The 24,534-nt window shown below is 36.3% G+C and overlaps 3 protein-coding genes across 13 annotated transcripts in view; 1 reads left to right on the forward strand and 2 right to left on the reverse strand.

Annotated features, from left to right (window-relative positions):
- The window catches only part of LOC126708733 (protein SLOW WALKER 1-like), a 57,329-nt gene extending 38,256 nt beyond the window's left edge, over positions 1-19,073 (forward strand). For all 3 annotated transcript variants that reach the window (XR_007649247.1, XR_007649248.1, XM_050408643.1), the window contains one exon: positions 18,536-19,073. The gene's annotated coding sequence lies outside the window, so the exon portion shown is untranslated. The remainder of the gene's footprint in view (positions 1-18,535) is intronic.
- Positions 1-24,534, reverse strand: part of LOC126708728 (putative disease resistance protein At4g10780) — a 56,082-nt gene that overhangs the window by 28,515 nt on the left and 3,033 nt on the right. Inside the window, exon 1 of one of the 2 annotated variants that reach the window (XM_050408619.1) lies at positions 655-781. The exons of the other annotated variant lie outside the window; for it this stretch is intronic. The gene's annotated coding sequence lies outside the window, so the exon portion shown is untranslated. Of the gene's footprint in view, positions 1-654; positions 782-24,534 lie in introns of those variants that run through there. 2 annotated transcript variants of the gene reach the window in all.
- LOC126708726 (putative disease resistance protein At4g10780) overlaps positions 1-24,534 on the reverse strand; it is a 109,922-nt gene that overhangs the window by 6,373 nt on the left and 79,015 nt on the right. For 2 of the 8 annotated variants that reach the window (XM_050408611.1, XM_050408607.1), the window contains exon 3: positions 23,447-23,508. In XM_050408611.1, the coding sequence (XP_050264568.1) occupies positions 23,447-23,508 (62 nt within the window). Of the gene's footprint in view, positions 1-22,803; positions 23,061-23,203; positions 23,234-23,373; positions 23,509-24,534 lie in introns of those variants that run through there. The other 6 variants (XR_007649246.1, XM_050408610.1, XM_050408616.1 and 3 more) reach the window with 5 other exon arrangements.

Genomic DNA, 24,534 nt, shown 5'->3' on the forward strand with positions numbered 1-24,534 from the left:
CAAATGTAAATATATATATATATATATATATATATATATATATATATATATATTCTTCCTTATTTGATAGTAGGGCATATATTTTAAATTTCTTTTAGTAAACCAGTCACAATTTATGTTTTCAATCAAATATCAATAATCAGTACAATAAGTATTTTAGTTCTATTATTAATTAATTGTTAGTATTTTTGTTTTTTAACATCTCAATGATCTCATTATAATTTATATTGTTAAAAATATTAAGGTTTAATCATGATCCAAGTCAATTATCCTAATGGGAGTTCAATGTACTTGTAGTGTAAACAAGATAATCCTAAACCTACTTATAATAACCTTACTTTTAGAGCATGTAAAGGAAGTTTAGAGTTATTCTAGAATTAGTCTAAAGTTCATTGTAAAAAATAAGTATATAGTATAGATCTAATTGTTAAGGGCTTTTTAATGAGAACATAAATTGTCGGACCAAACCCTGTTAATTTTACTTATGATCTTTATTTTTCTCTTTCAATCATAATCCAACATAAATTCTTACATGGTAACAAAGCTAATCACATCAATTGTAGCATATATATAGAATCAACTTTCAGTAGGATAAGTGGCAGAGAACAAACTATTAGGAAATCAAATGAGATTAGAAAGAAGTGGGCAGTATACCTGGATTGAAATGGCAATATATACTCGGATGCCGATATTTCTTCAAGATATTGATTACAGTGGAAAAATAAGCACTAAAGTTACGCCAAGAAGATAACAACGAGCATCAAATCTCCCTCTATATCCATTCCACCACCCCCCCCCCCCCCCCCCCCCCCCCCCCCCTTGTAGAAAGAGGAAAGTGATTCAGAGCACAAGATTCAATATGTGAAGCATTTTTATGATGTATAAAGAAAATGGGAAATTAGCAAGTCAGGAGAAATTTCGTAGAACTTGCTAAGCGAACTTGGTTTTATCTTTTTCTAAAATATGTCGGGCTACATTAAATGTGTCCAAATTGTCCAAGTCTTATCTCTTAGGTCTTCGACTGTTGTCTTTGAACCGTTCACCTCATTATCTAGTTGGAGAGGGGCCGTTGCAACTTGCAAATGAAATGCCCATTTTACGTACAAATATTTTAATTCAAGTAAAATACAATTTCACTTCTGTGGTCCAGATACAAGTAGCAGAAAATACCATTTTTCAAGCTTTTTTAGGGAAAGAGAGAGAGAGATGCTATTTTCACTTCATTCTATAACAAATTAGTCGCTAACTCATGCGATACATGAGATAGTTAAATAAAAAATGAAGTACCAATAATTGTTTCTAAATTCATAAAAAAGAAAATTAAACTAAAATGCACTACCATTAATTGTTTTCAGTAAAGAATACAAAAAGAAGTTAAGATATATACTGCCCCATATATATTTAACTATTGATATGCAAACTTATCATAATTAGCAATCATGCTGCAAAGAAAACATGCAAGATAGGAATAACAATTAAATCAATATAAATTCAAAATGTAAAGATGCACCAACAAGGGGTGGTTGGATGAAAATTTTGAAAAATGTTTCTCTTCACTTGAGACAATCATAATCCTAATGCATTTGGAATTCAAGCAAGCAATCAGCATTGACCAAAATAACAACAGGTGAAAAAAAAAATCAAATCAAATCAATGCAAACCTGTTTCAGTTATACAGTAGCATCCCTTGTAAAATTAAATTTATCATGATTACCTATGCTGGGTAACTTTGAAATAAAAAAAATTCCATAATCTACCTTTAAAGTGGTCTTATTAGATATTACATAGCAACAAACATACATAGACAGATTAATAGCTTTGGTACTACTAGAAAAATAACCTTTATATAACACACAAACAAAGAAAAAAAAAAACAGTAAACATACAATAACAGTATTCATAGTAACAGCTCTCTTAAAAAAAGAATCCATACAATAAAACATTTAAAAAAAAAAAAAAAAGCAAACCTAACAACATTACAGATGAATAGGCCATCAGCCTTTTTTTTTCTTTTCTTTCTTAATAAGAATAATATCAACACAAATTAAGTACATGATCGCCATTTGATTTATTTTCGACGCCTTGTTTTTTTCTTTCAAGACATAGGAGATGCGCTTCATCTGCCATATACAATATCCAACAATTAGTAGAATTTTTAACCCAATAACCAAAATAATTTGAAAAAATTGCCCCAAAGTGCAAGATGGAGATTATGATATTATGAAATTACTCGTTATGATATTATGATATTAATCTCAAAATGAAATACTTCACATTGAACACAAGTTAGGCTTCAAAAAATCCATCTCAATGAAAAGAAAAAGGAGAAAATAAATCTGAATTTCATAAGAACTCTAAAATAATTATGGATTTTTGGAAATCATATTTGTTGGAGAATTTAATAAATGGTATGGATTCAAAATGTCCATCTACAAATTCATTGGGTGAAAAATATATCCATTTTACAAAAATCTAATCATGGGAAAGCGGCTAATTTGTGGCAACGGTGAGGTTGGAGCCTTTGGGATGATGGCAACCTGGAAAGCATTGCAAGGCATTTAGCTTATTATTTTCGTGGGAGAGGGAAGACCCGCCCAGAAAGAATTGACAACATCAATTTTCTTAGGCTCTTACTACCTGATTCTTACAACCTGATTTGAAGCATAATGATTATAACAGATTATGTAGGTCTTTTTTTTATGCCTTCCAACAGCCCATGTTTGGAGGACCTTGAAATAGTTGGTCAAATTAATTAGAAACTCATAATCAAATTTCCTCCACAGTTACCCTAAATGAACCAATCAAGGCAGAACCAAAATAACTACATCTCTAACAAAACAAAAGCAATCCTGGTAAAACGAATTAGATGAAGAAAAAGTGGTCAAAGAAGAACACAAGCATGGGTTTTGAAGGTGCTGAAAGCTTCTATCAATGGATGTAATCCACAAATCCACTGAAGAACCTATAAATTCTGATTCCAAAAACAAAAACAGATTTATAAATAAGCAAGAGAGTCATAGTCAGTATATTAAAGCAAAATTCCAATTAACAATTATTAGCAAATTAACAGAAATTAAAAATTATTAATAAAAGTTGCTCTGGAGGCTATTGAACATACTGTATGAATTCCAATTATCTACCAGAATTCATACAATATGTTATAATTGTCAACATCACCTCATAAGACTGATTCATAATCTATGTCCATTGCAACTTTGGTTGTCCCAATATGCCCAAAACGGCAATTGAACTTCAATCTTCGAAGACCCACAATATCAAACCTCCCCCAAGCTACCAATGACTAAGCCTTCACTCAACAAAAAAAATCCGTAGTAAAAGAGACATCGGTTAAATCCATAGTGCTTTGCAAAACTGAATCAATAATAAAGGGCACAAATCAATGATTAAAAAAAAAAAGAATCATTGATTTAGTCACAGAAATTTTCGTCATATAACAATATCAATACAATCGGGTTACATATAATACACGGTAAACAAATATATAAATTTGGTTGCAAGATTTAGAACTGTAAGACCTATCATTGAAAGTTGAAAACTTGGCTATCATTAAAGCATGTCCAACCAAATTCAATTTCCAGTCTAATATTATTCAACACTTGCACCACTTATAAATGTGTATTGACAGTTGTTCAAAATAATACTTTTCGCAACAGTTTTTTTACACATACGTTCTAAAGCCTATTGTGCGGAGGAGCTTGAACATATTTTGAAGAAAATCAATAGCAACACTATATTCCAAGCCAGTAGCAATATCTATATTATTGAAAGCTCAACAACTATACAGTGCATCCATCATTTATTGCAGTTCAACAATTGGCGTCACCCATGGAAATAACGGGATTTGGAGGAGCTGTAGAGTCCACTGAAGTACACCTACAACTAGCTCTAAGGGGCGACCATAGCTCCACAAGCATCGCCTGATCTTCTCAACTTACCACCAGTACGTGAAAGAGGGACTAAATGGGAAGCTCATAAAAAATTGCTACCAATCCTAGTCCCTTCATCTAGCATGAAGTAAACTTTGTGGAAAACATATTCTATGATGAGTTGGGTCCAGCTGAAGAATATTCCATCTCCGAGATCCTGGGGGCTCCCATCCTAGAAGAAGAAGAAATGTGGAAGGAACGCAGAATATTGCTTGTGAAGGTACGCATGAACTAAATGTAACCTGCAAGAGGATCCCAGACCACCATCTTACATGATAGCCCAAGAAGAGATCTCGGAGGAACCTAGGGATACGATGAGTTAGCTCCAATTGAAAAATATCCCATCTTTAGGATCCCGTGGGGCTCCCATCCCAAAAGGAGAAGAAACCTAGAGGAAAGGCAGAATATCATTTATGAAAGTATGCAGGACCTGAACGTAGCCTGCAAGAGGGTCCCAGACCACCATCTGGCATGATAGCCCAAGAAGAAATCCTGGAGGAACCTATGTGGAAAGGGAGGTACAAATCCTACAAAAGGAGGAACTAGAAGAGGTGAACCTAAGGGCTGACCTAGGGAACCTAAGGCCTATCCTCATCAGCAATCTGTTATTAGTACCAAAAAAAAAAAAAAAAAAAAGCAATTGGTGGAACTATTGAAGAAATATGAAGATTTATTTGTGTGGACTTTCGCAATTTAAATGATGAATTTCCTTTGCCTAACATCGATCTCCTCATAGATCCAAATAAGGCAATAACAATGGCAACCATGAAGAGGTCTACCATAGTCAAGGAACTCAAAGGCTTCTTGGAAAGAGTTTCTTACATTAGGAGGTTCATACCAGGACCAGTCTTGGTCACTAGTGAACTATCCAAACTGTTGAAAAAAGGGGAATGCTTTCATATAGAGAGCTGAGCAACAAAATGCCTTTCAAAAAACTTCAATAGATCATGAATCGTTTGCCTACCTTATAGGCACCAATCCGTAGCAAAACCACTATTGTTGTATCTCGGATCTTGTTCCCAGACATATAGAGCATTGAAGGACATCGAAATGAGGTATCCTAACATAGAAAGAGTGCTTCTGGTGATCGTGCATCTCAATAACTGAAGCATTACTTTTCAGCCCTTCAAATCCTATTGGTGACGAGTTCTCATCCAAAAAAAGCCCTTCTTCATCAACCCTTATTGTCTTGAAAAATGGCCTAGTGACTAAAATTACTTTCCCAATACTACATAGGTTTGAGGACCCCCCAAAGCTGTTAAGAGCTAGGATACAGTAGATTCACTGGCCCAGTTCCCTGAAGAAGAGGAATGTCCATTAAGTGAGGAGATCTCTAGAAAAGTAGTAGTGGTAGAGCTCCCTAGAAAGAAACCGACTATGAGGTTTGTCAAGTTAGCCTCTAACATGCATGTCTATAGGAAGCTTTCCTCTTCCAAGATCCTCATAAGAGGAGCCCCCACCTGAAGAAAGCACCATGACAAAATTATCTTGGAAGAACTCCCCTAGGCCATCAGTTCACCAGTGAAAGTAACATTGGATGGCCTATAAAAGAAGAGTATTTCTACGAAGGACTTATTCACAGCCAAGAGAAGAGTATTGTACAGTAGAGAGAGAAAGAGTCCATAAAGGCACATAAAGAGCGAGCGGGATAGAGAGAAATCTTGAGCGCCACCACCGTTAGCCTCCTACTCCCGTCATTCTACCAGAACCGTCGCCCCTAAAAAAGGTTCTGATTTGGGTGATAATTAATAAATGAGGTTTTGTAAATGACTTACACTTGCTTCAGCAACCTAAATCAAGAGGTGAGTTTTTTTTTTTTTTTTTTTTTTTTTTTTTTTTTTTTTTTCCTCTGGTTTCAATATTTTGAGGATAATGGCAGGGCCGGCTCTATGGTGGAGCAAAAAATGCAACCGCCTAAGGCCCCAAGTAAAAAAAAGGCCCCTAAATTTTAACCAATAGGATTATATATAATCAATAAATAAAATAATTTTTTTTATTAGATGAAAAACAAATAAAAAAATAGAGAAAAATGCAACGTCGTCCACAATATTTTTCACAACACTTTTACAACTAATGCTAAGTAGCAAGTTATTACAGCCTATTGTTGATGGCAAAAAAATAATTATAGTGATATTTTCAAATAAAAACAAAAAGCAGTTTAAAATCTAGGATTTGTTGTAAAAAATATTGTAAATGTTGCACTTCCTAAAAAAAAAGAATAATAATAAGAGTTTAATTAGCAAACTTTTACTAGTTTTCATCTAAATCTACCACTAACACCACTGTTTTACTTACCACTATCAATCTACCACATCAACAAGTATGAAAAATTTTGTCAAATTTTTTTTGTCTTAAAAATTCAAAAAAAAAAAAAAAAAATTCTATGTAGTTCATGTTAATTAGTAGTAATTTTGCATTTAAATAAGATGATCAATTTTCGCCTTAGGCCCCCAAATGCATCAAGCCGCCCCTGGATAATGGGTCCTTTTATATATATATTATTACAAATTCAAAATAGAGTAATGTGCATTTTCTATGGTATATACACATTTTACCTTTTTACCACTTCCGGCGTGGTATTCTCAGTCTGAAACCCCACAAGCACACATAACACGTATTCGGTATTCCCTGTCTAAAACCCTGAACTTTCAAAATTTAGAGCTTTCACTTTGCACAACCTCCTTCCATGGCGGAACCAAATTCAACCTTCAAAACCATCAAACCGAAGCTCAAACCCAAACCCAGAACCCCAAACCAAACCCCAGAATCAAAGTACTGGTCCTCCTTCAAAACCCACCAAATCCCAGACCTCATTTCCTCCATTACTTCCCTCACTCTCTCCCTCACCACCTCACCCTTTTGCCGCCACTCACTCCACTTCCCTCAGAATCTTCAATCCCCAAACCCTCTCTCCTTCCTCCACCATCTCCTCCTTCTCCGACGTCGTTTCCTCTGCCTCGTTCCGCTCTGACGGCCTCTTGATCGCCGCGTCTGACCTCTCGGGTCTAATCCAAGTGTTCGATGTCAAAAAGAGGACCCCACTTCGTAAACTCAGGTCCTACACACGCCCAGTACGTTTTCTCAAATACTGATAGTGCAAGCTCAGAATCAAAGATTGAAGGAGAAGAAGCAATTATTCCAACGGCTAGTTCTCAGTCCAAAACGGTGTCGTGTAGTGAATTGGCTAAACACAAAACACGCTTAAAGTCTAACGGTGTCGTTTCTCATTAAACCCAACGATGTCCTTTAGACTATATCAGTTATTGAAGGCCTGAAGGATCACGCACGTGTATGGTTCTGTTATGGCTCGTGTGAAACGGTTATGAGTTTGTTACCAGAATCCGTTGGGCTTCATCTCCTTCCTTCACTGATGTACCTATATATATATTGTATCCATTCACCAGTATGTATTGTATTGTATTGTTCTCTTGATAGCAATAACACTTGAGCTTTTCAGTTTATCTTTCCAGTCTCTGTTTTTCATTTCTGTTTTGAGTAATACAGTAACAGTGAGATAGAGAGTGGTTTTATCATGGTATCAGAGCATTGATCCATATCAATGGCCTCTACTCAGTCCAGTTCATCTTCTTCATCGTTTTCTTCAAGTACTGTGCCTGCTATGGCTTCTTCAAGTCTGCCAGTGAACTCTTCGTTGTTGTTGCTATCAAATATGTCATCTATGATGACTGTGAAGCTAGATCATGGGAATTATGTGGTGTGGAAACATCAAATCGAAGTAATTCTTGATACCTACAACATGATTGAGGTTCTTAATGACTCAGTCACTGCTCCAGATAGATTTCTTAAGGATTCATCTGGTAATTTTACCACTGAAATTGATCCAGCATTCATAGCTTGGAAGAATCGTGAACAAGCGATGTTTACATTCTTGAATTCAACTCTTTCTCCTACAATTCTTGCTCTCACAGTTGGGCAAAAATCTGCTAGAGGAGTTTGGAGAGTGTTAGAGAAAAGATTTGCATCAATTTCAAGGTCTCATGTTATGAGTCTCCGTAATGAATTGAATGCAATTAAGAAAGGGAATGAATCAATTGATGGTTATTTTCAGAGAATTAAGCAAGCTTGTGACAGATTAGCTGCTGTGTCTGTATTTGTGGATGATGAGGAGCTTCTCCACATTGTTCTTGATGGTCTTCCATCTAGCTATGACTCCTTTAGTTCTGCTATTAGGACTAGGAGTGATGTGTTGTCAATAGAAGAATTGAATGCATTACTTAATGCTGAAGAGAGAATTATTAAGAAAAGATCTAATGGTGTTGATCAAGTCTCTATGGCTATGGCTGCAAACTTCCATTCACAAGGCTTTCCTAAAGGAAGAGGAGGAAGAAATTACAACCAGAGAGGGAGAGGTGCTCGTGGACATGGACCTCACTCTGGTGGAATGAACTCTCAATTTCACTCTGGTGGAATGAATTCTCAATTTGGTGGGGGAAATTACTCCAACTTTGGTGGATCTGGCTCTCAGTTCCAAGGTTTTAATCTTGGTAATCAAGGTTTTCCATCTCAATTTCAGTTTTTTAATCAACCTAAGTCTTCTCAAAATCAAGGTCAATCTAGTAGGCCTACTTGCCAGATATGTGGAAAGAATGGTCATTCAGCTCTTGATTGTTACCATCGCATGGATTTTGCATATCAAGGAAGGCATGCCCCTGCTAAACTTGCTTCAATGGTGGCCAATGCTGCTCAAGTTCAGGCTTCCAACTCTTGGCTCACTGACACAGGCTGCTCAGATCATGTAACTCCCAATCTGTCACAGCTATCTCTTCATCAACAACCTATTCAAGGCAATGAGACTGTCACTGTTGGGAATGGTCAGGAACTGCCAGTCACTCACATTGGGAATGGTAAGCTTCAAACCCTAACTCATAATTTTAGGCTTGATAATATTCTAAGAGTGCCTGACCTTGCTTCTAACCTTCTGTCAGTTCATAAACTATGTCTCCAAAATAATGTTTTTTGTTATTTTGATGCCAACAAGTTCTTAATTCAGGATTTGTCCACGGGGAAGATCCTCTATGCAGGGTTGAGTAGAGATGGGGTCTATCCTATTCCATCCCTCTCTGATCTATCCTCATCATTGAACCATTTCAAGTCCTCTGCCTTTGTGTCTGTCAAACCACATCAGATTTTGCTCTGGCATCACAGGCTTGGCCATCCTCACTCTAGAGTTTTATATTCTGTTCTTAAGACTGTATTTTCCTCTCTTTCTTTGTCCATGATTGATGAGGTTTGTTCCTCTTGTGAACATTGTATAAGTGCTAAGATGCACAGACTTCATTTGAATAAATCTTCAATTGCTTCCACTTCAATTCTTGAAATTGTGCATAGTGATGTTTGGGGTCCCTCTCCTATTACTTCCTTACTTGGCTTTAATTACTATGTGCTTTTTGTTGATGATTACACTCGGTTTACTTGGTTGTTTTTGCTTAAATCTAAGCATGAATTTTTGTCTGTCTTTAAGCATTTCAAGAACATGGTTGAAACTCAACATCATTCCAAACTCAAAATTCTAAGAACTGATAATGGTTCTGAATATACTAATGCTGAGTTTCAAGCCTATTGTTCTGCTCATGGTATTCTCCATCAATCTTCCTGTCCACATACCCCTGAGCAAAATGGAGTATCAGAAAGGAAGCATAGACATGTTGTTGAAACAGGTCTTGCTCTCCTTTATCAATCCCATCTTCCCATTAATTTCTGGTCATATGCTTTCACTGCTGCCACTTATCTGATCAATAGGCTTCCTTCATCTGTATTAAAGTTTCAGTCTCCTTGGGAAAGATTGTACTCTAAGACACCTTCTGTTCATGCTCTTAAATCCTTTGGGTGTGCTTGCTATCCCTTTCTTAGACCCTATAATAAGAACAAGCTACAACCTAAGTCTACATTGTGTATTTTTCTTGGCTATCCACCTTTGTCTAAAGGATATATTTGTCTTGATCCTACATCCAACAGAGTCTATATTGCTTGCCATGTTTTGTTTAATGAAACTCTCTTTCCTTTTGCCACTAATCCCAATCTCACTAATCCTCATGTTCCTTTTTCTTCTTCCTTATCTGATTGGTTGTCTCATCCTGTCCCTACTTCTCTAGCATCCTCTACATCTGATGCTACTCCTCAAACTTCTTCTTTTTCTTCAGATTCTGAGCTGTTATCTTCTCTTCTTCCTTCATTTCTTTCTACTTCTTCTCCAATCCCTGTTGTTCCTCCTCCTGTTAATACTCCTTCCTCAGTATCTGCCCCTTTTCCTTCTGTGCTACCAGATTCTGTCCAACCTTCTGTATTACCTTCCAATCCTGCTCCTCTTGATCTTGTTCCTTCCTCCACAAATACTCATACTATGGTTACAAGGTCTAAGCATGGAATATATAAGCCTAAAGTTATGCAGGTACAATGTGACTATACTGATGCAGAACCTCCTTCCTTTAAAATTGCTTCCAAACATCCTCAATGGGTGGCTGCCATGGATGCTGAATTCCAGTCTTTACAGAAGCAACAGACTTGGTCATTGGTTTCTCTTCCTCCACATAAAAATGTTGTGACCTGCAAATGGGTTTATAAGCTCAAAAGGCATAGTGATGGGTCTGTTGCCAGGTATAAGGCCAGATTAGTGGCTAGGGGCTATCTCCAACAGTATGGTTTGGATTATGATGAAACCTTCAGTCCAGTTGTTAAGCCTGCCACTGTTAGACTCCTTATTGCTTTGGCTGTGCAACATGGTTGGCAATTGAAGCAATTGGATGTTTCCAATGCTTTTCTACATGGTCTTCTCAAGGAGGAGGTTTTTATGGCTCAACCTCAAGGCTATGTTGATCCATCTTTTCCTAATCATGTGTGCCTTCTTCATAAAGCCCTTTATGGTCTCAAACAAGCTCCTCGAGCTTGGTTTGAGAGATTTACATCTCAGCTACTTCATGTGGGTTTCTGTGCTTCAGCTGCTGATGGCAATTTGTTCATCTTGAGGCATCACTCTTTTATTGTGTATTTGTTGCTCTATGTGGATGATATTATAATCACTGGTAATTGCTCTACTTTTGTCTCTAACATCATCACACTTTTGGGCAAGGAGTTTGATATTAAAGATCTTGGCCTGCTTCACTACTTTCTTGGACTTCAGATTGACTACACCTCCTCTGGTTTGTTTGTGCATCAGTCCAAATATGCCTCTGATCTTCTCAAGAAGTTTGGCATGACTGATTGCAAGCCTTGCAAGACCCCATGCTCTCCTAATCATCATCTTCTTCCAAATGACAGCACCCTTTTATCTGATCCTAAATCCTATAGGAGCCTTGTTGGAGCATTACAGTACCTCACTTTCACCAGGCCAGACTTATCTTTTGCTGTTCAACAGGCCTGTCAACATATGAGCACACCTACCCAAAATCACCTTCAAGCTGCAAAACGCATCCTGAGGTATCTTCAAGGTTCCCTTCATTTTGGGATTGCTTTTACTCCAGGTCCCATCTCCTTATCTGCTTATAGTGATGCAGACTGGGCTGGGGATCCTGTGGATAGACGATCTATTACTGGTATGGTAGTTTTTTTTGGTAATTCCCCCATTACCTGGTCTGCTAAGAAACAATGCACTGTGTCTCGTTCTTCCACAGAAGCTGAGTATCGTGCTTTAGCATCTACTACAGCTGAATTGTATTGGCTTCGAATGCTCCTTAGGGATTTTGGCATTTTTCTTCCTCAACCTCCGCTTCTGTGGTGTGATAATGTTAGTGCTTTGGCCATTGCCTCCAATCCTGTATTTCATGCTCGCACAAAGCACATCGAGGTTGACTACCACTTTGTTCGTGAAAAGGTCCTCAGACATGACTTGCTTCTTAAATTTATTTCCACTCATGATCAGCTTGCTGATCTGTTTACCAAGGGTCTTTCCTCTCCTCGGTTTCGTTGGCTTACTTCCAAACTTATGTGGAAATTCCCCATTCGTTTGAGAGGGGATGACAGTGCAAGCTCAGAATCAAAGATTGAAGGAGAAGAAGCAATTATTCCAACGGCTAGTTCTCAGTCCAAAACGGTGTCGTGTAGTGAATTGGCTAAACACAAAACACGCTTAAAGTCTAACGGTGTCGTTTCTCATTAAACCCAACGATGTCGTTTAGACTATATCAGTTATTGAAGGCCTGAAGGATCACGCACGTGTATGGTTCTGTTATGGCTCGTGTGAAACGGTTATGAGTTTGTTACCAGAATCCGTTGGGCTTCATCTCCTTCCTTCACTGATGTACCTATATATATATTGTATCCATTCACCAGTATGTATTGTATTGTATTGTTCTCTTGATAGCAATAACACTTGAGCTTTTCAGTTTATCTTTCCAGTCTCTGTTTTTCATTTCTGTTTTGAGTAATACAGTAACAGTGAGATAGAGAGTGGTTTTATCAAATACCCACTTCATGATAAGCTCCATTTGGTCTCCGGTGGCGATGATGCTGTTGTTAAGTACTGGGATGTTGCTTCTGAGACTCCACTTTTAGAGCTATTGGGTCATAAGGACTATGTACGTTGTGGTGATTTTTCACCTGTTAGTCATGAAATGTGTGTCACTGGGTCTTATGATCATACGGTTAAGCTTTGGGATGTGAGAGTGACTGGTTCCAAAACAGTTATGGAGGTTAACCATGGAAAACCAGTTGAAAGTGTGGTTTTTTTGCCATCTGGGGGGTTAGTTGCTACTGCAGGTGGGAATTCGGTTAAGATCTGGGATTTTATTGGAGGTGGGAAGATGGTTTATTCGATGGAGAGTCATACCAAGACGGTTACTTCAGTTTGTGTAGGGAGAGTTGGGAAGGAGAACGTTGAGGAAGGGAGGGAGCATAGAGTTCTGAGTGTGGGATTGGATGGGTATATGAAGGTGTTTGATTATGGGAGGATGAAGGTCACGCATTCTATGAGGTTCCCTGCACCACTTATGTCAATTGGGTTTTCACCAGATTGTGGGGTGAGAGTGATTGGGAGTTCGAATGGGGTAATGTATGTTGGGAAGAGAAAAACGAAGGAGGAGAATGTGGAGACTGGTTTGAGAAGCTTTTGGAGTTTAGGTGTGGAGGAGGAGAGAAGGGTTATGAGGCCTTCATATTTTCGGTATTTTCATAGAGGGCAGGGCGATAAGCCTAAGGAGGGGGATTATTTGGTTATGAGGCCAAAGAAGGTAAAGTTGGCAGAGCATGATAAGTTGTTGAAGAAGTTTAGGCACAAGGAGGCACTGGTGTCAGTGTTGGGCAATAAGAATCCGGAGAATGTGGTGGCGGTGATGGAGGAATTGGTGGCAAGGAGGAAATTGTTGAAGTGTGTTGAGAATCTGGATAATGAGGAGCTTGGGTTGCCGTTGATGTTCTTACAAAAGTATTCTACAGTGCCAAGATTCTCAGGTTTGTTGATGGGATTGACGAAGAAGGTTCTTGAAATGCGGGTTGAAGATATCAGAGGTTCTGAGGCCTTGAAGGGTCAAATTAGAAACCTTAAGCGGTCTGTTGAGGAGGAGATACGGATACAACATTCTTTGCAAGAGCTACAGGGTATCATTTCTCCTTTATTGAGGATTGCTGGAAGGGGATGAACCTTTATTGCCTTTTTGGTTTTTTATGAGGTAGTTGTATTATTTGATTACCTGCTTGCAGCTTTCTTGTCATGACAATTGATGTTATGAAATTTTGTTTGTGTTATTATTCATTTTGTTTTGTAATTTTTTGAGGAACTATAGTTACTCAATGAGATATATCATATTATCATATCAAGCTTTTTTATTTTTTATTTTTATTTTATCCCAATGAGGTTTTTATATGCCTCTTTTGTTGTGTTGTTCTGTGTTCTTAGAATAGACATACATGAGATGTGTTATGTTGGTTTGGTATGGTGTTTATATTATATCATTAAAGGTCAGCTTTTGTAACTGTAGTTTGGTAATGCCATTACCTGTTTAGTATTTGAGCTGTCGATAGGAAATTCTAACGTATATTGATGGACTAAGTAGGTTGAATTTTTTGAAATTTTGGGGTCTTCCAAATGTATTCCAGGATTAAATTTGAAATTTATGTTCCATTTATATGAATTCCACGTACACTCTCACACAAACAGTGGCGACTCCAGGAATTTTTTCCAGGGTGTTCCTCAAGAATTTCTAAGTTAAAGTCAACACGAATTTGCTTAGAAGATGAAGATGTATTTTGCACAGGAGATGAATCTTGAATACGTGGTTTTCTTATCAAATACTTGTCCATAATTCTAGCAAAAGAATAAACAATAAACTATAAGGTCATTTGAAATATTAATAAAATTATTAATTACTGTTGTTTAGTTGTTTCATTAATTTGTTTGTCTTTTATATACTATAATTTGTTATATTAATGTTTCATTAATTATAAAATTATTAATTATTATTTAACCTAATATAGTAACATAATTTAATTTGTTTGTCTTTTATAATGTATTGGTTAATTAAATTATTAATTATTTTTTATTAATTGCTTCCCCCAATTATTTGTTATTTAGATGTTTCATTAATTTATTTGTCTTTTATAAATTAGCACACAACCACACACCCATGTGCATTTACCCCGGCCCCATGCCCCCATCCACCCCCAATTCCAATGTCCCAAAGCCCCCCAATCACAAGACTAGAGCCAATCAAATAAAACCAATTAATTGTATCTCACCAAAAACACAACACATACAATTAATTTATCTCACCAACACCACACCAACAACACCAACACCAACACTGACCAACGGATAACTCCAAAAACAGGGCAAATATTAATAAAAATTTATAAAGTAAACTAAAACTAAGCAGTAAACTAAAACTAAGCAAAAGGCAACACAACAGACAAATGACAATCACAGATTCACGGTTCAAAGACTTAGAGAGAGAGAGAGAGAGAGAGAGAGAGAGTCACACCTGTGTACAACTCTTCAAACTCCTCCTCCGACAGATCAGAGAAAGGAGTGACCCAAGGGAAAAAGCGAATGACCCAAGGCAAGGAAAGCAAACTTTCCCTCATATCCAGGGCCAGCCGCAACGTATCCCAGTCGTCCATCGTCATCCACGCCAAGCACGCCGCCTCCAAAGCCGCCGTCGTGTCCAAGAAGCTCCTCCGTAGCACTGGCAAGGCGGCGTGGATCGCCGGCACCACCTTCCTGATCCTGGCTGTGCCACTCATCATCGAGATGGACCGCGACCAACAACTCACCGAAATCGAGCTCCAAAATGCCAGCCTCTTCAGCACCGCTCCTACTCCCAAGTGAGTGTGACACAGAGAGAGAGACCCTTTTGCTTCTTTCTTTTTCAATTAGGATTTTAGAAAAGTTTCGGACTTTTTTTTAGAGATAGAGACAGAGAGAGAGTTTTTAATTTGGGTTCTGTTTTGAGGCCGGATCTGATTTCAATATATTAGGTTAGGGGTTTTTTTTTTTTTTTTTTTTTTTTTTTTTTTTTTTTGAGAATCCGTGGGTTACTGGGTTTGCTACTATCTGTTGGGCTTGTCATGGGCTTGATGTTGGTCTTGCCGTGGGCTTGCCGTCCGTTGATATGTTTTGAGAATCCGTGGGCATGCCTCTTGTTCTGTTACCATTTTTTTTTCCTGGGCTTGAAAGTAGAACAAATATATATTTTTTTATTATTAAGGGTGTTCCTAATTTGATGGAGGGTGTTCCTAATTTTTTTTTTAAGGATAAACAAATAAAAAAAATTTAATTAATATATATAAAAAAAAAAATTTTCCAGCTCAGGGTGTTCCTAGGAACACCCTGAGCATAACGTGGCGCCGCCACTGCACACAAACCTGGATGTAGTATTGTTAAACTGGGTTTAAATATCTAATTGCTGTTTGCTCTTATTTATCTGTCATTTACATGGTTTATGGAGCTTTTAGAAGATTAAAGGATAGATGCATGTATGCATTTACATCGACTCAAAAATCACCATGAGACATCAGGTTAAGTTAGTGCCTAGACAACATTGAAATTGGAGGTTGAAGAATACAGCAAACTCTTGTTGTTTTTGACATGTTAGTGATAGGAAATAACATTGGCCATTTCCACCTAAATGGCTGTAATGGTAGGCATTCACTTTACGATGACTTGGCTTATTTGGGCACCTAGCTTCTTTTAGTAACGTGACCTCTCCACCCTTTTTTAAATAGAGAACAGTAAATTTAAACATATATTCTCATTAATGTTGGATGCTATAGTACAGTGACTCTCTAAATCTTACCTGAGGAGCTCAATTTCTGCAAATGCACTATTCTGTCATTCAGTACATGAATCGGCAATAACAAGTAGTTATCCTCTTCCAACAAATTTAAAAGCTGGAAGTACCTTGGAAGATTCCAACATATAGTCTCATTATGCTTGGTGGATACTATGGTATAGTGACTCTTTAAACCTTACCTACAAAGTCGTCTTCTGCTTATATTGAAAAAATAAGATGGTTTTATTGGTGAGGAGCTTGACTTCTGCAAATGCCCTATTCTGGCATTCAGTAAGGTGATAACAACAGTTTTCTTTTTCCAAAAAATTTAAAAGCAGGAAGTGCCTATTCTTAGATTTATCACTTATCAAAGCAGTAATTCTTATTCCTACCCAAGTGAAAATGTCTCCTTTAGAATTTTTTATTTTTTATAGGTATCTCCTTTAGAATTTCTGTAAATATACCTTTCTCTATCTTGATGTTGAAGCTCTTTGGTGTGGTTTTGTGATGTTCTTATGTTTCTATTAACTAAGTTTGATTGGATTTTACATATAATTTGGCAGTCTGTCCTGGAATCATAGTCTGTGATACATTTTATTTATTCTGATTTGGGATTAAACCTCTGAAGAAAGAATCTTGTATAGGATTGAATTTTGAGGGTGCAGTGTAACATTTCAAAAACTAACTAATGACATCAACTAAGAAGCCACAAACAGTCAAATTTATATAGATTATAGAATTTTTTTTTACAACATTTGCCAATCATACTATTCTTCTCTATATACTATATAGTATATACATTCGTATTGACTATAAAATGTTAAGACAAAAGGTGCAAATGACAGGTCATTTTAAATTATTTTTTGCTGTGCTGCAAGTTGTGTTATAACCCTCAGAGTTCATCACTAAGCTATAAGTCGTACAGTTTTTATTACCTGTGTTGTTTAGCATAAACTCAGAAGTCATCAGGTCATTAATTTGTTTAAAATTCTATTAAAGATGACTGGTTTTCCGTTTTAGAGTTTGTTACATTTCAGTTTTGGTTTCCCGCCTTTTCTTTTCGATGTGTGTCTGTATAAGTATAAATACCAAAGGTCATTTCAGTAATCAAGTGAGGAATGCATTTTACAATTTCTCATATAGAAAATAATTCTCTGTTTTTCATTTACCTTTCCATATTTTGCTTCTAGAACTCTGCTCTGCTCTGTTTTCTTTTCAGTAAATAGATTACTTGTTTATCATTTATTTTTTAAAACAAAAGAGAAAGGACTGAAAGTCTGAAGTTGAGAGAATTACTATTTAGTAAACTAAAAAATACCAAGTAATCTTGGTCTGCAGCAACATTAATTACACGGTAGTGCCACGGTTTAGAAGAGTGACAAGACACTCCTAACCAATCACATGAGGTGTTACATATTCCCAATTTCCCATCTGCTTCTAGTTGTGGTTCACCTCTATGGGATTTAAAAACTTGGTAATGACCAAAGAAATACAGCTTGTTTGGAGATTGGATCTAGTCATAGTGACGAAGGCTGCGAGTTTAGAAGAAAGTTAAGGTTGATAGGATGTATTACCTTTGAACTATGAGCACATCAATCATTAGTGAGCTATATGTAGCTTTAAGACTCTACCGATAAGGATTGAGATCCCGTGCAATACTCTAGGTATTGCACGGGGTGCAATAATTTCAATCTCAGCCATTACTTTAATCTAACAGATATAAATATGACACATCATAGAGCCATGTCATTGATCCACGTGACACCACTTTCACCCATTTCTTTACTCTTTTCTCTACACCCTTCAGCTTCCTCAAATTTCAAAAAACTCTCTCTCCCTCTCTCTCTTCCATCAGATCTTTCTCTAGGACTCCATGGCTCAATCTCCATGGCTACAGCTAGCAGCCACCACGTTCCGCTCCACCAATTCCAGTGGTGGTTCCGGTAAATTTCCTATGTCTCTCTAATCGGTACTTATGAATAATAATGTATATACTCAAGGAATAATCAACTCAGCTTATGTATTTTTGGAATATGCTTTGATTATGTATCTGAAACACAGATCAATCTAACTAATGAAATACTGTAAGTTTTGTGTTTCTACTTTTGTAAATGTTGAAAAAAAAAGTAAGGAGAAGGCATCTGAAACTTAAGATAGAAAGGGGCTGAATTATGAACTTCAATTCTAATTGGGCATTTCTATGTTATACAAATATGGTATTTACTTATACAATAAAGCAGAAATTGGATTTAGATTTAGGCACAATTGAGCTTATGAACAAGAGTTTGTTTTATGCATTTTTTCCTCATTTATTGTGGCCAAAGGTTATATGGATTAATAACTATATATCTCTTGTTTTCTTGTTAACAGGATAAAATATTAGCCTTTGCTGCCCAAAAGTTCAATATATCTTGCCAGAAAATGTTTTGAAGCATTCCATGATTTATATTGTTTTTGTGAGTTAAAAGATAGAAAACTTGTACTGATATGTTGAAAGAATTTGTAAGACAATCAGACGAAACAGAGAAACACAACTCAAGAAAGAGCATAGCAGCTAAGAAACATTACATAACAGTGTTGCAGAAAGAAAAGCTTGACATAAAAACTGCTAAGAATATGAAGTGTTGTACTCTGCCAGGAAAATAGTAGCTCTATCAAAGATGGTCTTCGGTTGAAACTGAATTTTTTCAAAGTAGAACTTGTTACAAGCATTCCATGATGTATTGAAGCAATATCTTGTTGTCAATAGGCTAATTTTCAATATCATTGAAACATTGAATGTATTTTCTAATTTTGACTCTTAAGGTAGTTTCATTGTTCATTTACAAAAACTTTTACAAGGATTTAGAGTACAAACCAAGAAGAATGTAATAAAATTTAGTTTTTATTTTATTTTATTTTTTATATTGGTTTTACTTCTAAAATGTAATTGATCGTGTTCCTTTATATTTCTAATTTCTTGTAATGTTTCAAATTGAACAATTTTGATGTTGCCAATTTAGTCATGAATTGATGCAAGAGTTTGATCCAATAATGAACAAAACTTTATTGAAATGTATACTTTGATTACGAGGCTATTAGAACAAGAGCCCTAATTAAATACACAGTCATGGGCAATGATTTATTTCCCTCAATAGAAACCTAAAACTTGCATTCACAAATTCTGTAAGGATGCAAGTTGAAGCCAAAGTGTAATGAATAAGATAATACCCAAGCAAAATACTTGAATCATACAAGTGGCTGCTAAAGGGAAATGTTGAAGTTTATGTATCCAAAAGAAAAATATATTTCTACAATACTTCTTCTTAATGGTAGTGCTTATGTGAGAACATGTGTCCTTCACTAACCTAAAGGTAAACTTGCTTTCTTATCATGACAATAGATGTTATGCAATTTTGTTTGTGTTTCTATTTATTTTGTTTTGTAATTTTTTGAGAAACTATAGTTACTCGATGAGATATATCATATCAAGATTGTCTTGAACCCAGTGAAGCTTTTGTATGCTTCTTTTATTGTGTTGTTCTAGGTTCTCAGAATACATATACATATACGCGTTATGATTTTCGGTTTTTTATGAGATAGTTGTATTATTTGATTACCTGCTTGCAGCTTTCTTGTCATGACAATTGATGTTATGAAATTTTGTTTGTGTTATTATTCAATTCGTTTTGTAATTTTAGATGCTATGAGTTGGTTTTTATCCAACTTGGGATAAGATCCTGTCCCATTTATATCTCTAATGTCCTCCATTTTTTGTATTTAAGAGAAACAAATCATAAGAATATTTCCTATAAAAAAAAAAAAATCATAAGAATATTCTAAAAAATTACTAAAGGTGGTAACTTGTAGGTTTTCATACATTTTTTCTTATTATTATTGTAAGTAATTGGCAAGAACACGGTAAGGTTACTAATGTCAGTGCCCAATGTGTAGAAAATCTCATTATGAGAGGACTACAAAAATGACAAGCCCTTTGTCTGTCATTGTCTTAGTTATTTGAACTAGCACATTCTGTCTTAATCCACCCTCAATGATAGGCTACATCGTTGATATCTATGATCAAATCAAGACTACATATAAGTTAACATTCAAAGGAAATTGTTCTCAAACAATATATCATTTCAGCTTCACATGAGGACAAGTTGAAAGAAAAAAGCGTTTGTATACCCTTAGGATCCACATGAATAAAACCTATGATAGGCTTAGTTAAATTTCAGAATGCTTGTTTTGTCTATAACGGGCTTCAATTATTGACTATAATGAGTAAGAAACACTGGGGGTCATTTGTGTATTGACTACCAATTAACTTGAGATGTTTGGTTTGGATCAGACTTGATTATCCGAGTGGAGAATTTGGAGCCAAGAGGCCCAAGATCCATAAAAGTCTGGATTTGTTGTTGTTGGCCTGAGAAGGAATTGCTTAACCAAGGCACATATAGATGACTTTTTGTGGTTTTTCTAGCTACTTTAAGGTCCATCTGGAAATAAAGAAGCAAAGCTACTAGGGAAGGTGAAGCTAATACTGCAGTCAATATGCTAATTTATAAAACTCTTTGGTTTCTGAGAGCAAGCATGGTGGGACAGCAGATGCAAGAGAGAGAAATGTCTTTGCCTCTAAACAAAGATGCATGTCTTGGTTGGTAGCTCATTATACTTGTGGACGGCTTTTAGGGACGAAGTGGTAAATGGAAAGGAGCAAGTTTTGTTGGCAAAAACAGAAAAGGCAAGATCAGGGCAGCTAAGAGAAAAATAGAGATAGAGATATGAAATATGGGTTAGAGGTTTGAGTGATGAGAAATGAGTTTTGAGTTTTGCCTAAACCAAACGGCCTTATAATTACTGCAACGAAAGTCTTACATAAGCATTAGTATCTATCCTTCTGTTTCTCGTACTGTAGACTCCTACACAATCACATGATGTGTTACATATTCGTATCTGCTTCTAATTATGATTCACCTCAATTTGTTTAAAAACTTGTTAAAGCTTAAAGGAGCACTGGATCAAGTTCTAGCAACAAAGGCTGCTAGTCTAAATGAGAAACAAAAGTTGAAAGGACTAATTACCTTTGAACTATGAGCACATAAATCATTCGGGAGCTACACGTGGTTTTAAAACCATTGAGATCACTATTTGTCAACCTCAGATTTTGACATCTCACTGATGATCATTTAATCTGTTGTGTTGTAGAAGAACTGTAAAGTGAGAGGCATATGTAGCAACCGAATTAGTCCAAAACAAGATATAGTGTCTTTTAACTTTTAAGTCCACTGTGTCAAAGAGCATCTACTTCAAGTAGTAACACAATTTTAGTCGAAAATCCATTAAAAAGATAACATTTAACAAATGATTTAAAAGCTTTTAGTCGAGAGTGCACTTGAAATTTAATAAATTAAGTTGCACCTAGAGAAAAACAAAATGATAATTATGAAAGATATTAATTAAGTGATACAGCAAGTTGCAGCTGGTTCTGCTCTAGCTAATGCAGGTGCAGATTTTGTCTTCAAGGGGGAGTTACCTAGGCTGTTTTTCAAATAAGACTTTCTTCATCATAAGAAAGCTTCTTTTTTTTTTTTTCTTTTTTTTTGGGGAAATAGTCCCAACTATCAAAGATGTTAAGCATCTATTTATTAGAATACAGCAAGTTGAGGTGTCTCTAATCAAAAGAACAGCCCATGTAGTTGTTAAGGGAAGAAGTGGTAAATGGATAGGAGCAATTTTTGTCGGCAAAAAGGGAGAAGGCAAGAGGAGGATGGCTGGTTGCTATAGTTGGACAATGACAAGCAAAACTGTGGTTATTTGTCTGCAATTAGAGAGGCTTTGTTGATATTCCATCTGCAGAAGTTTCAAAAATGGGTGGTGTAAAACCAAGCAGATTGATGGATGCAGTTTGCATCCACCAATTATAGACCTATAGCAATTCAGAAGTTGCGCGCATGGTTTGAGACAAATTGAAAAGGAGGGTTCTAGCTGAATCATGGCAGCTTTCAAATATGGCAACTAAGTCATACAATCTAAAGGAGACCACTTGTCTGTGCATTGAACCAAGTTCTAGCAACAAAGGATGCTAACCTAAAAGAGAAAAAAAAAGTTGAAAGGACTAATTACCTTTGAACTATGGGCACATCAATCATTAGTGAGCTACATGTGGTTTCAAAACCACTGAGAACACTATTTGTCAATCTCAAAGTCTGAAATCTCACAGATGATCAATTAATCTGTTGTGTTGTAGAACAGTAAAGTGAAGGGCATATATAGCAACCTAATTAGTCCAAATTACAAGCTCATTGGTGTCTTTTTAAGTCCACTGTATCAAAGAAAATTTACTTTAGTTCAAAAACAATTTTAGCCTAAAATCTATTGTAAAGATAACATTTAACAAATGATTTAAAGCTTTTTAGTCGAGAGTGACCTGAAATTTAATAAATTAAGTTGCACCTAGAGAAGAAAAAATAGTGATAACCATCAAAGATTTTAAGTAATACAGCAAGTTGTGGTGTCTAATAAAAAGAACAGCCAATGCAGCTGTTAACTGGGTTACAAGTTCAGAAAAAAGGATGTGCGCGCTCTTATGCAATTGGAAACATTTGCACAGTCACAGTTTATCTAGTTCACATTATCTCTAAAGCAGAAACAGACAATGTTTGAATCCTTTCACAATTACTAAACAAATTAACATGGAGTATCAATTTATTACAGAAGATCATCCCACTCAGCCAAAGAGAATAACACATGTTCATAAATCATAACACAACAAAGTTCAAATAAAAAGCAAATCAGAACCAAAAGAGCTAAGAATTACACGGAAACACATTTGAGAGCCAAGTTCTAGTTGCGGGTCCACGCGGACCATGCCACACAATTATTTCTTGAGTCGGCTTTGGCTTGATGACGTATCCTATATCAAACCAACAACCAAAAAAAAAAAAAAAAAAAAAAAATTAATATATCAAACCAACAAAGAAAAGCAAACCAACGAAAACAAATTAATAGGAAGAATAATTAAAATGGATAGGCATGTATGTTCGGGGTTTGACTTACAGAGGAAGAGTCATGTGAATCTGCTCAACACTGCGGGGTGGTGTAAAGGGTACCAAAAGAAAAAGGAAAAAGAGATTAGAAAGAAAGCGAGGAAGAGGAGAAATGGATAACCAACAAATTGAATCGTTTCAAATAAAACAGAGATGTAAAGTGAATAGAGAGAGTCATACCCATTAATGGAACTGACAGAGAGGTTCAAAGACCATCTTCATATCATGATTGTCCCATTCCAGCAATTCCCACCTTTCTTTCGCTATATAGATTTGTAATGAAGAAGGCGGAGAAGATAGTTCTCCATCAATAAGGTGCAGAGAAAGAGGTAATCTCTTAAGCTTCGGACACTTCCATATCTCAATAGAATCGAGAGAATCACAGAGTATTACATCACTGCTACTGCATATGGTCTTCAGCTCCGGTAAATCACATAATGCCAAATTCCTCAATCGGGGGAATATTTTCACAATTTCTTTTGTTTCTTCTTCTTCAACTTCATCAGATGCGCTGGACCAAAATCTGTTCCAGGTTGTCCAGCAGCAACCGAGGCGGGAAGAGCTTCTTTATATTCGGACAATCAGATATTGAAAATTGTTTGAGGCGGGAAAAGGTGCCGAGGGGGACGACCGGTGCTGGTGCTACTTTCTCTTCTCTAAACAGTCCCTTTAAATTATTCAAACCGAAGAGAAAAGGTGTAAAAATAAGAATTAAGGTATTCTATTTCTTCACACCCCTCTTTAAACCAAACACTCTTTTTCCCGTAGTACGAAGACACATCGCAATTTTGACCTTCGCTAATTGATAGGGTACGAACGTCTTTTGGGAGTAGACGTATATTGCAGTCACTTAAAATTACACTTTCGCCCAACTCGGCAACTCCCAGCTGGCTAGCTGGCTTTTTTTGATTCACGGCATATATGTAATGGCTAGGTCCTCCCTCCTCTAAGGATTCAACATATGTATTGAAGCCTTTAACGCCATCAAATGCGCCTTCAAAACACTCTAATTTCTTCAAACTTACCATCTCCTCTCCATTAACTTCTAAACCAGAAAAAGGCAATTTGAGGACTTGGAGTTGACAGAGTTTGGGTAAAATCCCTGGTGGCATCATTTTATGCTTCATTCTATAACTCTCAACATTAAGGTATCTCAAATTGACCAACATTTCCAAACCATGAGGTATTTCTTTCAGTGATCCTCCCGAAAGATCCAAACTCCTTAATGCTGTAAGCTTTGCTAATGAAGGCACACGCTTAATATTTAAACTATTAAGCCTAAATGAAGTAAGATGCTTCAAGTCAGAGACTGAATTTGGTAAAGATTTAAACTCACGACAA

The sequence above is a fragment of the Quercus robur genome, chromosome 12 (genome assembly GCF_932294415.1).
Source record: "Quercus robur chromosome 12, dhQueRobu3.1, whole genome shotgun sequence".
In the NCBI taxonomy this organism is placed as follows: domain Eukaryota; kingdom Viridiplantae; phylum Streptophyta; class Magnoliopsida; order Fagales; family Fagaceae; genus Quercus; species Quercus robur.